General features: G+C 42.4%; 1 protein-coding gene across 1 annotated transcript; it reads right to left on the bottom strand.

Moving 5' to 3' along the window:
• Nucleotides 1–7,443: 7,443 nt before the first annotated feature.
• LOC143941283 (vomeronasal type-2 receptor 26-like) lies at nt 7,444–8,388 on the bottom strand. The gene has a single exon (XM_077463319.1). It carries the CDS (start codon nt 8,386–8,388, stop codon nt 7,444–7,446), a length of 945 nt encoding a protein of 314 aa, XP_077319445.1.
• Between the last annotated feature and the right edge of the window lie 8,156 nt (nt 8,389–16,544).

Here is a 16,544-nt window from a genome sequence, read left to right as displayed (position 1 = left end):
AAAGGAATCTTTAAGTTCAAAGTTCACCGAATCTCTCACGGCTATCATGACTCCCCTTTTCTTTGCCGCTATGGAGGAGTGGAAGGTGGATGGAAAGTTCTGGTGCGTGCAAAGTGGTTTGGACAGTTTGTGAAAGTGGGTTTCTTGCACTGCCAGGATGTCAGCTTTCTGCTTGATTGCTTCAGTCCAGAGGGATCGTCTTTTAGCAGGATGGTTAAGTCCGCGCGCGTTAAGAGATAGAATGTTAATATTCATGGGCTCAAATTAAAGTGCGATGTATAATCTCGTGTTTATGTAAGAAGTGGTTACGGTCCGGGACATAACGTATTTTGTAAAGGTGTAGTATCTTGGGCCCCAATTGCGAGGTAAAAACTATGACAGTTGATGTACTGTATCTGCTCAGAGAAGTCCCATATTTATGCAGGTTGTGTCCATGTAGATCGGAGTATAGTAGGTAGGGATACGATGACCCATTGCTGAGTAGGATTCGTGGAGGTATCAGATTACTGGTCAGGTCCTTATGCCAGTACCATGACATGTGTAAGCGCCAAATAGAACGTGAAAAGAACACAATCGGAACAATGAAAAAAAGAAAAAAAGGAAAAAAATGAAAACAGGAGAACTGGGGTAAGAAACAAGACCCATACAGGTCAGGCAATATAAATGCCCAGAGTGGGGGTTTACGGTACGATAACATGTACCAGGAATGCTCAGGGAACTTAGTTGGAAGCTATGGAGAGGATGACCATGCTATAAGAACTCAAGTGTGGAGGGCTCTGGATCTACGATGTGGTTTTACTTGCCAATCGTTATGCAGTTTGGTCGGCAGTCTGTTGGACGACTGAGATGGGTCCGGATGGTGGTCCGGCGGCAGGATCTGCCAGGTTCTCAAGAGATGCAGCCCTTCCTCTAGGGAGTGGATAAGATGGGTGGATCCGTTGAATGTCACTTTCAATTTGGCAGGGTACTTCCATTTATATAGGATCTTGTGGTTCCGCATGGCTTTGGTAACTGTCGCCAAGTTACGGCGAAGTTGCAAGGTGTGTTGCGAGAGGTCTGGTAGAATCTGGAGATTGGAGGCCGCCTCTGGAATGTTATCACCTTTTCTAAGCGTTTCCAGGATTCTTTCTTTGGTGTGAAAGAAGTGCAGTCGGAGTAAGACGTCCCGGGGTATTTCCTGGGGTAAAAACGACGGTTTGGGGACCCTGTGGATCCGGTCAATCGTCAGATCCAGTGGAGACAGTGATGGGACCATTGCTTGGAAGAGGTCCTCGGCGTAGGATGGCAGTTGTTGTGTTAGGATTGTTTCCGGGACCCCTCGGATCTTTAGATTGTTTCTACGGGACCGGTCCTCAAGGTCTGCCATTTTTAATTGCATTTTGTCGATAGTTTCTTGTTGCATTGCGTGCGAGTCCACCAACGCATTAAAAGAGGAGGTGACGTCGCTCATTCTGGTTTCCACTTGGTGCACTCTTCCCCCCAAGTCATTAATCTCAGCTCTGCATTGATGTAAGCAGGCTGCCATGTCAGATTGTAAAGATGACCTCAGTAGCATTAACAGTTCTTTAAGCGTGGTGTCAGAAATAGGCTGACCTGTAGTTGGGAACTGTGCGAACGGATCCACTTGTGGCTGTATTGTTGTAACTCCGCCGATCGAATCGTTCGCTTCCATTTCCGTTCGGTTAAACGCTCGTGCAGGGTCAAGTCTAGGCTTAGACTTGACAGGGCTTCGTGACGATGGGGAAACGTTCGGGGAGTCCGAATCGGAGGACTGTGTACCTGTTTCCGCATCCATCTCCACCGAGTGTTCCGCTCCAGGCTTCGTCTTAGGTGATGATAGATGGTGAGAGCGTCGTTCTGCGTGTCGGCCTCCTCCGCCATCTTTCTGTGGCCCGCGGCCTACCGCCGGATAGAAATCCGGTAATTTCATGGTGTTAGCCGAGTGCTGTGTTCTCCTCCGCATGTTTGCTGGGTCGGCGGGTGTCTCCCACGTCGCTGGTGCTCGATATGCCGGCCGTGGGATGCAATTAGTGGGCTTGTAAACTATAATTCCCTGAGCATTGAGCGGAGCTCTTTCAACAAGCGGCCATTACGTTGCGCGGTCGCCACGCCCCCCCAATCTATTCATTTTTTAATTTAAAAATGTATGAATTATGATCATAATGATTGACCCGAGAAACAAAAACAAAAAATAAATGAATGAAACGAAAACTAAACCAAATACATTTTGGGGCAGTCTAGCTAAGATGCCTCCAAACTGTGTAAACAACACTGATAACTTCTGATACATTTGTGGCAACTTTACATTTGCACCCCAAAAGTGACAGCAGTGGTTAAAAAGCATACCACCTATATTTTGGATGCAAAATAGGGGATCAGGACAAGAGTTGGGCTCCTCATTATTGTTGCATAACATGTGCAACATATTTGTGTCATTGGCTAAAAGAAAGACGTCTCAATGGTGTGGAGGGAACCCACCAATCATAGTAGTGACTGATATGTTTGGGTGGTTCCACCAATTGTAAAAGGGATCTCAAAAAAGAATATCCAAACATTCCATCCACACTGCGTCCTTTATTCTTGCATGGTACATAATCCCACATCCCCCTCATCATTTTGAATAATTTTGATGCAATTTTGACCTGAAGCTGTATCTTGGAAACTGGAGCCAATGAATACTCAGGACTTGGTTTTCCTTTATTAGTGACCCAATTCTGATACAATTTATCTACTTTCCTTTCATCTCTACTCTTTGTAGACCAGAGTTATTACAATATGTTTCTAATTCAAATTAATTTGCAAATTTCTATTATTAATTTTGTTATAATTTATTTCAGATTTTCTGATTTGGAAATTCAGATACATCAGGATCTCCAACTAATGAAAATGTTGTCTGAATTTTGATTCATAATGAAATGAATTGCACATGTCTACTGGCTGGATGGAAGCCCCTCCTCCATACAAATCACATGAAGGTCCTCTTGGAGTTTGCAAAAAAATCCCCTGAAGAACTCTCAGACTGTGAGGACCAAGATTCTCTCATCTGATGAAACCAAAATGGAAGTGTTTGGCCTCAATTCTAAATGTTATGTCTGGAGGAATCCAAGCAGTGCTCATTAGACATGTGCGATTTGTTTCGGTTCGAATACAAATTCAGACAAATTTTTGGTTATTCAGAGATTTGGTTGTATCTGAATCTCTGAATATAAGTGTCACAAATAGTGACAAATTTCAATGAAATTCATAAAATGTAATTATTTTTATTCATTGTAATGAATTCCAAATTTTCAGAACAATTACAAGTTGGAACAGTGAAAAAAAAATGATCGACGATTCTAATTCTGTGTGAAGCATATCTGGTTGTTAAGCAGCGGGCATAGAAGCCAGCCACCATTCCCTTAACAATTGATCATTCACCAGCAGACAGCTGAAATGTAAACAAAAAAATGTCGGCAAAACAAAAATGTTAAAAAAATGGCGTGGGATCCCTCCAAAAACAACCGAGCATGCAGCCCAGCAGGTCAGGAAAGAGGGGGACGAGCAAGTGCCACACCTCCTGACCCATACCAGACCACATGCCCTCAACATGGGGGTGCTTTGGGGTGGGAGGCTCTGTTTTTGTCCCAATATAACCTAGCATCATGGAGCAATTCATCCTTAACTTCCTAATAGAAGCAATGTAGCCATTAATCAGGACTCAGCACTCTACTCTCCCTTCTTCCTGTGTACCTGATCTGTGGTTACATTAGAGATTAGAAGTCTGGCCGGCTGTCAGTCATGGAAGGTGGATCAGAATGAAAATACTTCTGCTGGAAACAATTATGATGAATTACTCCACAGTGTCTGCACCTACAGAGATGACTAGGAGCTTATCTGAACATCCTGAGCCCAGTCACTAGATCTAAGCAGGTCTGGGTCACCTGACATACTGATCAACATTGACAAATTATCAATCTAACTTTGTGAAAGAGACAAGGAAGGAATCAAGCAGCACAATGAGATATCGATAGAAATGTTTACAGAAATAATATTCAGAAATGCAAATTCATCAGGAAATTACATTCAACAGATATGCTTAACTGCTTAAGGACCGCCCCATGTACATCTACTGCAGCAGGGCGACCCTTCAACGCAACGAGACTGCCGTTCTGCTAGTAAGGAAGGCACAGATTTTGTGAGAGACACAGATCTCTGTCTTTGTACAGTTAAACCACCCCCCACACAGTAAAAAAAAAAAAAAACACTCCCAGGGAACACATTTAACCCTTTGATTGCCTCTGATGTTAGCTCCTTCCATGCCAGTGTCATTAGTACAGTGACAGTGCATTTTTATTTACCACTGATCACTGTATATGTGTCTCTGATCCCCAAAAAGTGTAAATTAGTGTCAGATTTGTCCACCACAATGTCACAGTCCCGATAAAAATCACTGATCACCGCCATTACTAGTGAAATTTTTTTTTTAAAATAATTGCATAAATCTATCCCATAGTTTGTAGACATGATGAATGTTTGTGCAAAACAATCAATATACGCTTATTGGGATTTTTTTTACCAAAAATATGTAATAGAATACATATTGGCCTAAATTGATGAAGAAATTCGATTTTTTACATATTTTATTGGATGTGTTTTATAGTGTTTTCTAAGAATGTAAAAAAAAAATTATAATTTTGTTTGTTTATAGTGCAAAAAATAAACACCACAGAGGTGATCAAATACCACCAAAGTTTGTGGGAAAAAAGGAAGACAATTTTAATTGGGTACAGTGTCGCATGCCTGTGCAATTGTGAGTTAAAGCAATGCAGTGCACTATGACATAAAATGGCCTGGTCAGGAAGGGGGTGAACCTTCCAGAGCTGAATTGGTAAATGGCCAAATATGTGTAGTCACCTGACCTTCAAACCTATATGGGCTGATTGGGCATCCCATTTCAAAATGATGGTCATTAATAAGGAGTCCCCCCCACCACATTTATGTGCCTATAACAGTCTCCACTTCTCTGGGAAGACTGTTCACAAGATTTTGGAATGAATCTGTTGGGATTTGTGCCCATTCAACTAAAAGAACCTTAGTGAGGTCAGGTACTGATGTAGGATGAGAAGACCTGACTCACAATCAGGCTGAGGTCAAGACTGTGTTCATGACATCTGAGTTCCTCCACAACAAACTTATCAATCCATGTCTTTATGGAGCCGGATTGATTTGTGCCCAGGGGGACAGTCATGTTGGAACAGAAAAAGTTGAAATAAAACAATTGCCTTCATATACTGTAAAGCAGGGATGTCAAACTCAATTTCATTGTGGGCCACATCAGCAGTATGATTTAACCACTTGCTTACTGGGCACTTAAACCCCCCTCCTGCCCAGACCAATTTTCAGCTTTCAGCGCTGATGCACTTTGAATGACAATTGCGCGGGCATACAACACTGTACCCAAATGAAATTTTTATCATTTTTTTCCCACAAATAGAGCTTTCTTTTGGTGGTATTTAATTACAGTTGGGAGTTTTATTTTTTTCTAAACAAACAAAAAAAGATGCAAAATAAAAAAAATAAAAAATAAATGTTTAATAGTTTGTTATAAAATTTTGCAAACAGGTAATTTTTCTCCTTCATTAAAGTGCGCTGATGAAGCGGCACTGATAGGCTGCACTGGTGGGCACTGATAGGCATAGTTAAGGCGGCACTAATATGCACAGATAAAGTGGCACCAATAGGCACAGATAAAGTGGCACCGATAGGCACAGATAAGGCAGTACTGATGGGCACAGATAAGGCAGCACTAATGGGCAAAGATGGGCACAGATAAGATGGCACGGATGGGTGGCATGGATGGGTGGCACTAATAGGTACCACTGATAGATGGGACTGATGGGCACTGATAGGTGGCACTGATAGGTGGCACTGATAGGCACTGATGGGCACTGGTAGATGGCACTGATGGGCACGGATATGTGGCACTGGGGTGCAGCACTGTTGTTGAGGCAGATTGTGGGCACTGATGTGTGGCACTGATGTGTACCACTGTGGGCACTGATGTGTGGCACTGTGGGCACTGCTGGGTGGTACTATGGGCACTGATGGGTGGCACTGATGGGGGGCACTTTTTTATTACAGAGATGGCACTGGCAGGGGGCAGATGGGCACTGGTAAGCTGGCCGTGATCGGGACTAATGTCCCGATCACGGCCACCTTTGATCAGCTCTTTTTTTTTTCCTCGCGCTGTCAGCGCGAGGAGGAAAAATAGCCGATTACCGGCTCCGTTGTATCACATGATCAGCTGTCATTGGCTGACAGCTGATCACGTGGTAAGGGGTCTGGATTGACCCCTTGCTCGGATCCGTGATCAGGCGAGTCTCATAGACTCGCTGATCACAGAGCGCGCCGTTCGCGCCCCTCAGGGGGCGCGCAGGCCGCTCGTGCACGGGATGACGTCAATAGACGTAGTCCTGGCAAAGGAGGTCCGCGCTGTAGCCGTCATTTGGCTATAGCGCGGATCTCTAGTGGTTAAAGGGCCAATTGTATCTGAGGTGTGCTATGTACAGAGTTTAGGGTTAAAGAGTGTGTTACATAGAGAATGCAGATTTCAAGATTACACAATGTACAGAGTGTAGAATTCAGGAGTGCACTATGTACAGAGTGCAGTGTAGGTGGCTCTGCCTCACCCTGCAGGGAGATCATTTTCTCTCTCAGATTCTGGAGATCTGTCCCCGCTGTGCCCCACTGTGAGTGTGTACAGGGATCTGTTAGTTCAGGAACCACTGAGATCAAAGATGTCCCTTGTAATCATAGAAGGCTTCTCTGTATACAAGTGACAGTGAGGAGCGGAGGGTGAGATCTAGAATGGAGTTCCACATTCAGGCTGCAAAACTGCATTTGAGGATCACATGTCAAGGCCTGGTGAGCCGTATTCGGCCCGTGGGCCTTGTGTTTGATATCTGTGCTGTAGAGGGATGAATGGTAATAGAAGGAAGACTGAAGCTGTTTCTGGTATTGCTGGTACTGGATTACACTTGTACTGGCTGGTGATCTTTTCTATCATGCCCCATCAGTGTGTGAGGGCAAAGAGGGGTCAAGCTGCTAACTTCAGGTGTTCATTACATTGTGTGATGATTTGATTGGTCACAACATTTTTTTGTGATCAGCACTGTCCAATGGACAGCACAGTCACAGTACTTTGCTTGTGCATGCTAGGGGGCATGTAAGAGCAAGAAAAGATTGAAGCTCTAATATATCATCCAATCCTGTAACATCCAATCCTGTAACATCCACCTTCCATCCACTTATGTACAATAGGCAGACAGAAGGCAGTCACTGTACCCAAAAATCATAATTCTCATGATAATGTCATTCATAATGATGACAATGATGATGGTAGCAATCTGACTGAACTTGTTTAATCTGATCTACAGCATTATACATTCAATCAATATGTTACATTTACAACATTCTTTTCCCCAGCATTGTCCCTCTTGTGTTCAGCTCAGGTTTGAAAAGCAAAATGTAGAGTTTTGGAGAAAACATACACAATAATATTCCAGCACTGGAGGTCAGTATGGCGAATATCTCCACAGCCACCATGTATTTGCCTCTGGTGCTCAGATAGGCCGGGATCATGGCAATCCAGACACTGCAGAACACCAGCATGCTGAAGGTGATGTACTTGGCCTCATTAAAACTGTCCGGTAATGTCCTCACCATGAAAGCCAGAACAAAACTCACAGCTGCCAGAAACCCCATATAACCCAACATAGAGTAGAACCCGATAACTGACCCTTCATTACACTGAATGAGGATCTTCCCAGGATAGGAGTCCATGTCATACTCCTGAAATGGTGGAGAGATGGACAACCATAGAATGCAATTCATAACCTGAATGGATGAGCAGAATAACATGACTGTATTGGGAAGTTTGACTCCCACCCATTTTCTACAAGAGCTTCCAGGTCTGGTGGCTTTAAAAGCAATGAAGACCATGATGGTTTTGGCTAGGATAGAAGATGCTGAGATGGTGAAGGGAATTCCAAAAGTGACTTGTTGCAGCATACAGGTAATATCCACAGGACGGCCAAGGAACAGGAATACAGAAAGGAAGCTCAGTATGAGGGAGAGGAGCAGAATGAAGCTGAGGTTCCGGTTATTGGCTCTGATTATGGGAGTGCTCCGAAACCAAACAAATAGTCCAAGTATAAGGAGAGATGTTGTAGCAAATATGACTGAAGTTACAGCAAAAAATAAAACTAGAATATCCTCCTCATATGATAAATACTCATTGACCTTATCAATACAAATATTTTTAGCTTTGTTAGGCCATTTATTTTCAGGACATTTCTTGCAGAGTTCACTGTCTGTAGAGTAAGAATGAGTGAAAATAACATTAGGCATGGTAGCTAATCTGACAGTATTAAATATTTTTTTCTGTATTTTTCCTCAACCACTTGACCCCCAGAAGATTTACAGGCCATTTTTTGATTACTTGTGCGCTTTTTGTTTTTTTGCGCTATAAACAAAAAAAGACCAACAATCTTGAAAAAAAATACTTTCTGCCTTAAAACACATTCAATAAAAACAATAAAAAAAATAAAAAAATCACATTTCTTCATAAATTTAAGCCAATATGTATTCTGTTACATGTTTTTGGTAAAAAAAAAATATATCCAAATAAGTGTATATTATGTGAACCATGGTATATATTTATTGATTTTTTATCTTATTTTATTTTTTATACTAGTAATGGCAGTGACTTATAGATGTTGTGGCTGACAATCTGACAATAACTGACACTTTTGACACTTTGTGGGAACCAGTGACACTAATACAGTAATCTGTGCTAAAAATATGCACTGTCAATGTACTAATGAAACTGGCTGGGAAGGGGTTAAACATCAGGGGCGATAAAAGAGATATCTGTGTGCCTAGCCAGTGTTTTTGTGTTATTCTGCACTTTGCGTGGACACAGAATCCATCCCTACTCCCTTTTCAGAACAGAGATCTGCCTTGGTTACATAGGCACATCTCGGTTCTGTATGTTTTACTGATGATCAGTGGGTGCCAGCAGACATCCAGTACCCAGCACCCACAGATTGGCTTCTGATGTGATTAATCACAGCAGAAGCAGCCTGCTGGTGGGGCACGTGCACCCCCTGCAGGTGGAAGTGCAGAATCATGTATACATGTGATCCTGCACAGGAGGGACGCTCTGTGGCAGTAAATCTGCTAAATGGCGGTCTGGAAGTGGTTTGCCATAAAGTTGTTTTGTAGTTAAGATGGTAATATTAAATAGGAATTAAAAGCTGTATACAAAACCAAAAAAAATGTTGGAACAATATACAGTATATGTTGAATATCTCAAGAAAGTTTTAGTCATAAATAAAGTGTGATGATGCCCTACTGAGAACCAAAGAGCCTTCAGCCTCAGTGATGGCCATGACACAGTCTATCTGTAAATTTAACATGTATGTAACAGTGACATTCACGTATTTTACCACTTTTGGTCTCTTCAGTGAAATCATTTTCCAGATAATTTCTTTTAAATAAGTGCAAACATGTCAGAGGTTTTATCAGGCAGACGGGAGGAGGAACGTCCAGTTGCTTGCTTGAGAAAGCCTCCAACAATCCCAGAAAGGTCAGAGGTAGAAGAAAAGTGCAGAGAGGCCCCATCAGTAATCATTAATTGCATACAATATAGGGAGATGTTCAGCCTGCAAAGTGTGTGCAGAATCAATTTAAAGGACTTTAAATGTTTTAATTTTCTAATTCAATATCAAAATTTATACTTAAAGAAACATAAAGCTTACCAGAATGGTTTGATATTTCTCCTTCTGAACATGGAGCACAATTATAACAACATGGGTGATATCCTTCTCTTACAGATTTTCTGAATCCTGGAAGACATTCCTCAGAGCATCGACCTCTTGGGACCTGAAATAATATAGAGCTATCTGATCTATTCAAGAGCAAAAGTACAGATATAATAGTGTAGGTAAGCCAAGCTTCTGATGTTTAAAATGATGCAGCATATACAGTATACCTTGGTGGAAACACATGGACCATTCCAGAAGGTGGCCCTTCATTAGTCTGGATACCACAGTATATGCTATGAACCAGAAGACGGAAATAGTCATCTCGGAGTACTAGCAGAATCCTTTCATTAGAAATGTTACAGCAACAAAACTATCAGTACAAGCATAAACACTGCTTTAACCACTTAACAACCGTCCCATAGTCGAATGACGGCTACAGGGCGGTTGTTTAACTCTGGGAGGCCGTCATATGACGTCCTCCCAGAATTCCGCTCTCGCGCGCCCCCTGGGGCACGCACTTGAGAGCATCCATGACTTCAGGGTTCACAGGACCCGGCGCATCATGGATCACGGCCGTTTACCACGTGATCGCTCCGTCAAATGGCGGAGTGATCACTTGTAAACAAACCGGCATCATGTTATGACGCCGGTTCCTCCCTCCCCCTCTCTGTACCGATCGGTACAGTGGAGGGGGAAGAAATCGGTGTCAGCAGCACTGTGGGCTGCATCTGCAGTGCCCACATCGCTGCTCACCGAAAATTAACCTCTCAATTCCCTGCCAATACTCTGCAATACCAGCCAATACACTGCAATGCCAGCTAATACTCTACAATACCCACCAATACTGTGCAATGCCAGCTAATACTCTGCAATACCCACCAATACTCTGCAATACCCACCAATACTCTGTAGTACCCGCCAATAGTCTGCAATACCCGCCAATACTCTGCAATACCAGCTAATACTCTGCAATACCCGCCAATACTCTGCAGTACCCGCCAATACTCTGCAGTACAATTCCAGCCAATACTCTGCAATACCCTGCCATAAATTGCCATACTCGGAGATACCCTGCAATACCCAGCCATAGACACCCCCCCCCCCCCCCCCCCCGCCGCCCTCTGGTGTTTCTACCGACTCGCCAATACAATCAAAGCCAGAATATTTATTTATTTATTTATTTCAGGCTTCCCAGCTTAGAGGTGAGATGTGGGGTCATATAGACCCCATATCTCACTGTAAAGAGGACCTGTCATGCCATATTCCTATTACAAGGGATGTTTACATTCCTTGTAATAGGAATAAAAGTGATCAAAAAATAAATTTTTGGGAATAAAATGTCAAACTAAAATAAATAAAGTAAAATGAACAATAAGAATTTTTTTTTTTTTTAAAGCGCCCCTGTCCCCATGTGCTCGCATGCAGAAGCGAACGCATACGTAAGTCCCGCCCACATATGAAAACAGTGTTCAAACCACACATGTGAGGTATTGCTGCGAACGTAACTCAAAACATGTAACCAGTAAAAAAAAATTAAAGCGTTGCCTATGGGGATTTTTAAGTAGCGACGTTTGGCGCCATTCCACGAGCGTGTGAAATTTTGAAGAGTGACATGTTAGGTATCTATTTACTCGGCATAACTTTATCTTTCACATTATGCAAAAATTTGGCTAACTTTACTGTGTTTTTTTTTTTAAGCACAAAATAGTTTTTTTTCCAAAAAAAAGCATTCGAAAAATTGCTGCGCAAATGCCCTGCGAGATAAAAAGTTGCAACGACCACCATTGTATTCTCCAGGGTGTTTGCTAAAAAAACATATATAATGTTTTGGGATTCTATGTAATTTTCTACCAAATAAATGATGATTTTTACATGTATGAGAGTCAGAATTGTCCTGGGTGCTCCAGAACGCCTGATGGCGCTCCCTGCATGTTGGGCCTCTGTATGTGGCCACGCTGTGTAAAAGTCTCACACATGTGGTATCGCCGTACTCGGGAGTAATAGCAGAATGTGTTTTGGGGTGTAATTTGTGGTATGCATATGCTGTGTGAGAAATAAACTGATAATATGACAATTTTGTGAAAAAAAATTTTTTTTTAAAAATCTTGATTTTGCAAAGAATTGTGGAAATAAATGACAACTTCAAAAAACTCATCATGCCTCTTACTAAATACCTTGGAATGTCTACTTTCCAAAAAGGGGTCATTTGGGGGGTATTTGTTCTTTTATGGCATGTTAGGGTCTCAAGAATTGAAATAGGCCGTCAGTACTTCAGGTGTGATCAATTTTCAGATATTGGCACCATAGCTTGTGGACTCTATAACTTTAACAAAGACAAAATAATATCCATCAATTTGTACTTATTTTTACCATATATATGTAGTAGTATAAATGTTGGCCAAAATTTATGAAGAAAAATTACTAATCTGCTAAATTTTATAACAGAAACAAAGAAAAATTCATTTTTTTACAGAATTTTCAGTATTTTTTCTTTTATAGCACAAAAAATAAAAAACCCAGCGGTGATTAAATACCACCAAAAGAAAGCTCTATTTGTGTGAAAAAAAGGAAAAAAAATTCATATGGGTACAGTGTTGTATGACTGAGTAATTGTCATTCCAAATGTGAGAGCATCGAAAGCTGAAAATTGGTCTGGTTATTAAGGGTGTTTAAGTGCCCAGTGGTCAAGTGGTTAAAAATCCAAAGATGGGGCGGGTCTGCCAGCATCCATGATGGCTGCATGATAGCAGAGCTCATCAGACAGGGGAGAACACTAGAGAACACTAGAGCTACAGAGGCACATATCTGAACCCAAAAAAACAGCCATCCAGCCAGCTATGTCTCACAAGCGGAACATCAAATTCCACCTGAAGAAATTGATGGCCTTCTTCAACAAGCCTCAGCCTAAGGTCAGTCAGACTCAAAATCTCACTGGCCCACCCACATCCTATGAGGCATACACAGATCTCCCAGATGAGATTACTGGAGAGGGGGGCCCACCACTACTCCCTTCAGCCCCTAAACACCAAACAGAGGAAATTCCCCACACAGGCAGCCCAGCGAAAGCCTGAATGCAGCTAGCTGCACTGCAGCTCCTCACACAAATTGAGGCCCAGGCTTTCAATCAGAACACATTGTGAACACTAATGTATCAAATGAATTAACACAAGTAACAAACGTGTTCTGTGAAATGTAACAAATCAATCTATAAGTGAAGCCACCCTGTGAAGTAAGTGACTTCAAAGTAAATGAATAAATAAATAAAGTGTCTGGAAAATGCCAACTTCCTAAAAATAGTTCATAACGATATGCACATTAGATGGTGACCAGTGAATAACTCATAGTGATGATCCACACGGCATTTCCAGGAACGCTCCTCCACCACACCGCCGTGTCTGTGACTCCAATCCCCTTATGCCCTCACGCTCACCCGCTGCCTGTGCCTTACACTCTCCTGCTTGGCTGAAAGCGCTTTAACCCTCTTTTCATGGGGGTGAAAAATAGAGACCTCCAGATTCCAATTAGAGATAAATGTACATTCCTCGGATTACCTCTTTAACCACTTTCAGACCGGACCATTTTGCTGGCTTAAGACCAGACCACTTTTTGTGATTCGGCACTGCTTCGCTTTAACTGACAATTGCACGGTCGTGCGGCGTTGCTCCCAAACAAAATTGATGTGCTTTTTTTCCAACAAATAGAGCTTTCTTTTGGTGGTATTTGATCACCTCTGCATTTTTTATTTTTTGTGCTATAAACAAAAATAGAGCGACAATTTTGAAAAAAACACATTATTTTTTTACTTTTTGTTATAATAAATATCCCCCAAAAATATATAAAAAACATGTTTTCCCTCAGTTTAGGCCAATACGTATTCTTCCACATATTTTTGGTAAAAAAATTGCAATAAGCGATTATCGATTGGTTTGCGCAAAAGTTGTAGCGTTTACAAAATAAGGAATAGTTTTATGCCATTTTTATTAATCATTTTTTTTTAATAGTAATGGCGGCGATCAGCGATTTTTATTGTGATTTCGACATTATGGCGGACACATCGGACATTTTTGACACATTTTTGGGACCATTGTCATTTATACAGTAATCACTGCTATATAAATGCAGCGATTCATGTGTAAATGACACTGGCAGTGCAGGGGTTAACCAGGGGGTGGCAGTGTAGGGGTTAAGTGTTCCTAGGGGCATGTTACTAACTGTGGGGGGCTGGGCTTTGTTTTAGTGAACACTGATCTCTGCTCCAATCACATGGAGCAAAGATCAGCATCACTTGTTGCTAGGCAGAATGGGGAGATGCTGTTTACAATGGCATCTCCTCGTTCAGCCACTCCGTGAGACGATCACGGGTATGCCCACTGCGATCGAGTCTGCGGGACCCGCGACCGGACTCGCGGGGGTCCCGACTGGCACGCGGGCCCGGCATTTAAAATTGGATGTACTTGTACGCCAATATGCCTGCCCGTGTCATTCTGCCGATGTACATCGGCGTGTGCCGGTCGGGAAGTGGTTAAAAGCTCCACATGTAAATTAAAGAAATAGCCTCCAATCGTTCACATACTTTTATTCTCATAAAAAAAAAAAAAACACTGCATTGCACTCACATGTAAGATTTCAAAAGCACACCATAAGAATAAATTGCACAGCACTCCATAACATCAGTAGCTGGATAATGGCCATGGCAGACCCAGGGCTTACGAGATTGCAAGATGTTAGCTCACCCCTCATCATCTCTGTTTCCGCTAACAGCCCATCGGTGTATGATAGTCAGCGTCCCGTGTCTAACTCAAAACATCGCCAAGTAGCCACGCCCCCACATGTTTCGTCATACAATTACTTAATCAGGTGATCCCATGGTGGGATTACTCTGAAGTAACTTCACAGGGTGGTTTCACTTACAGATTGATTTGTTACATTTTACAGAACACGTTTGTTACTTGTGTTAATTCATGTGATACATTAGTGTTCACATTGTGTATTATTAGTTATACTCATAGTATTCAGCGCTGCTCATTCCACACTGTGTATTAGGAATATTGTACACGAATCAGGGAAGATGTTGGCTGTCTATGAACAGGATGGGGGGAGGGGGGTTAGGATCTGTCTGGAGATGGGCTTTATGGTCAAAACGAGTATGTTTCTTGTATAAGTTCTGGATCGGCTTCCCCGGTGTAACTCACCTTGTCTCCTTTCCATGATATTTGCTCTGGTTCTAGTGTAAGTTGCTGACCCTCTGAAAGGGACCCATCAAAGTGGCCCACATTCATCCAATCAGTGGTATTTCTTCCACCTTTAATTCTTGAAATCCAATTTAAAATTTCCAGTGGGCTGGGCAGTTCTCCTTTATCATTGAAAATCCTGACTTTGCCATTCGGATCCTTGTACTGGACTTCTTTTACATAGCGGGACAGCTTAAAAAATGACAGAAATTATTATAGGTAACACATATATAGAACGATTAGTAATTTTTTTTACTATAGATTGTTTATCTAGTTATATCTCAATCAGAGAAAGTCATCGGGATGAGATGACCTGTTTGCTGAGCACTTATAATCAGATACATTTTATTGGGACTATTTATAAACAATTTTATTTGCAAATGTGAACGTTCCAGAGATAAATAAATAATTCTCCCCCTTTACAATACACTGGCTCAGCCTCATCTTGAATATACAGTTCAGTTTTGGTCACCAATCCTCAGGAAAGATGTCGATGAATTAGAAAGAGTTCAGCAAATGGCAACAAAATGAACAAGAAGGACAGAGGATCTCAGCTATGAGGACTGATAGATTACAGGTATTCACTCCGGAGAAAAGACACTTAACCCTTTCGCCGTCTGGCCTATATGTCGAATGGACCTGACAGCAGGAGGTATTGCACACAATTCTTTGTGTCCAACACACACAATTGGATTGTGTGTGAAACTGACAGTCAGCCTTCTGCCTGTCAGGTGAGAGCATTCGGGTGGTGGCACTGCCGATGGATTGCTCTCACATCCCCCGGTACCAGCACCCCCCTTCCACCACGCCCCGCCAAGCTTACCAGGCTCTTCTTGCCCATCTGCAGGCCCGCAAGCTCCATGGTGGGAGCTGGTGGCTGGAGGGGAAGGAGAAGAGCAGACATCACTTCCAAGTCAATCTCTCGGTGTCCCCGGCTTGCTCAGCCAGGAAGTAATGTTTTGCAATGCGATCTGCATTGCAAACCATTTAGTGGAGCACAGGAGGGTCATTGGGGATCTTTTAGATCCCGCAAATTTCAATAAAGAGAACCTGTCACCAAAAAAAAAAAAAATCACAAAAAAAAACAGTTGTGCTCTCTTACATCGAATGTACTTGACTTCCTTCATCACCCAACATAGTAACGTTGGTTGTAATCTATCCCCCCATTGGCATCCTAACAACCAGTAACTCATCTCCTTCTGGCGCATTCAACTGCCAGTCAGAGGTTCCAGGGACTCCTGACTGACAGATGAGGGGTAACATACAGCAGGGATATAAATAAAAAGGCTTAGAGTTCCCCCAAAGTGTATACCAGGCCCTTTCGTTCTGGTATATATCTTAAGTGGAACCCCACAAAAAAAGAATGAAGTCTCCTCAAAATTGTACACCCAATCCTTATCCAACCATGCACCTGGGTGGCTAGGAAGAGGGGGAGTGGGCAGTTTTCTACCTCATTCTGAACCATGCCAGGCCACATGCCCTAAACATAGGGGTACCTTCCCAGGGG

This window comes from Lithobates pipiens, unplaced genomic scaffold, assembly GCF_037356315.1.
Source record: "Lithobates pipiens isolate NorthernLeopardFrog02 unplaced genomic scaffold, aLitPip1_a1.2 Scaffold_3, whole genome shotgun sequence".
NCBI classification, from domain to species: domain Eukaryota; kingdom Metazoa; phylum Chordata; class Amphibia; order Anura; family Ranidae; genus Lithobates; species Lithobates pipiens.
This window is presented reverse-complemented; position numbering and strand designations above follow the sequence as displayed.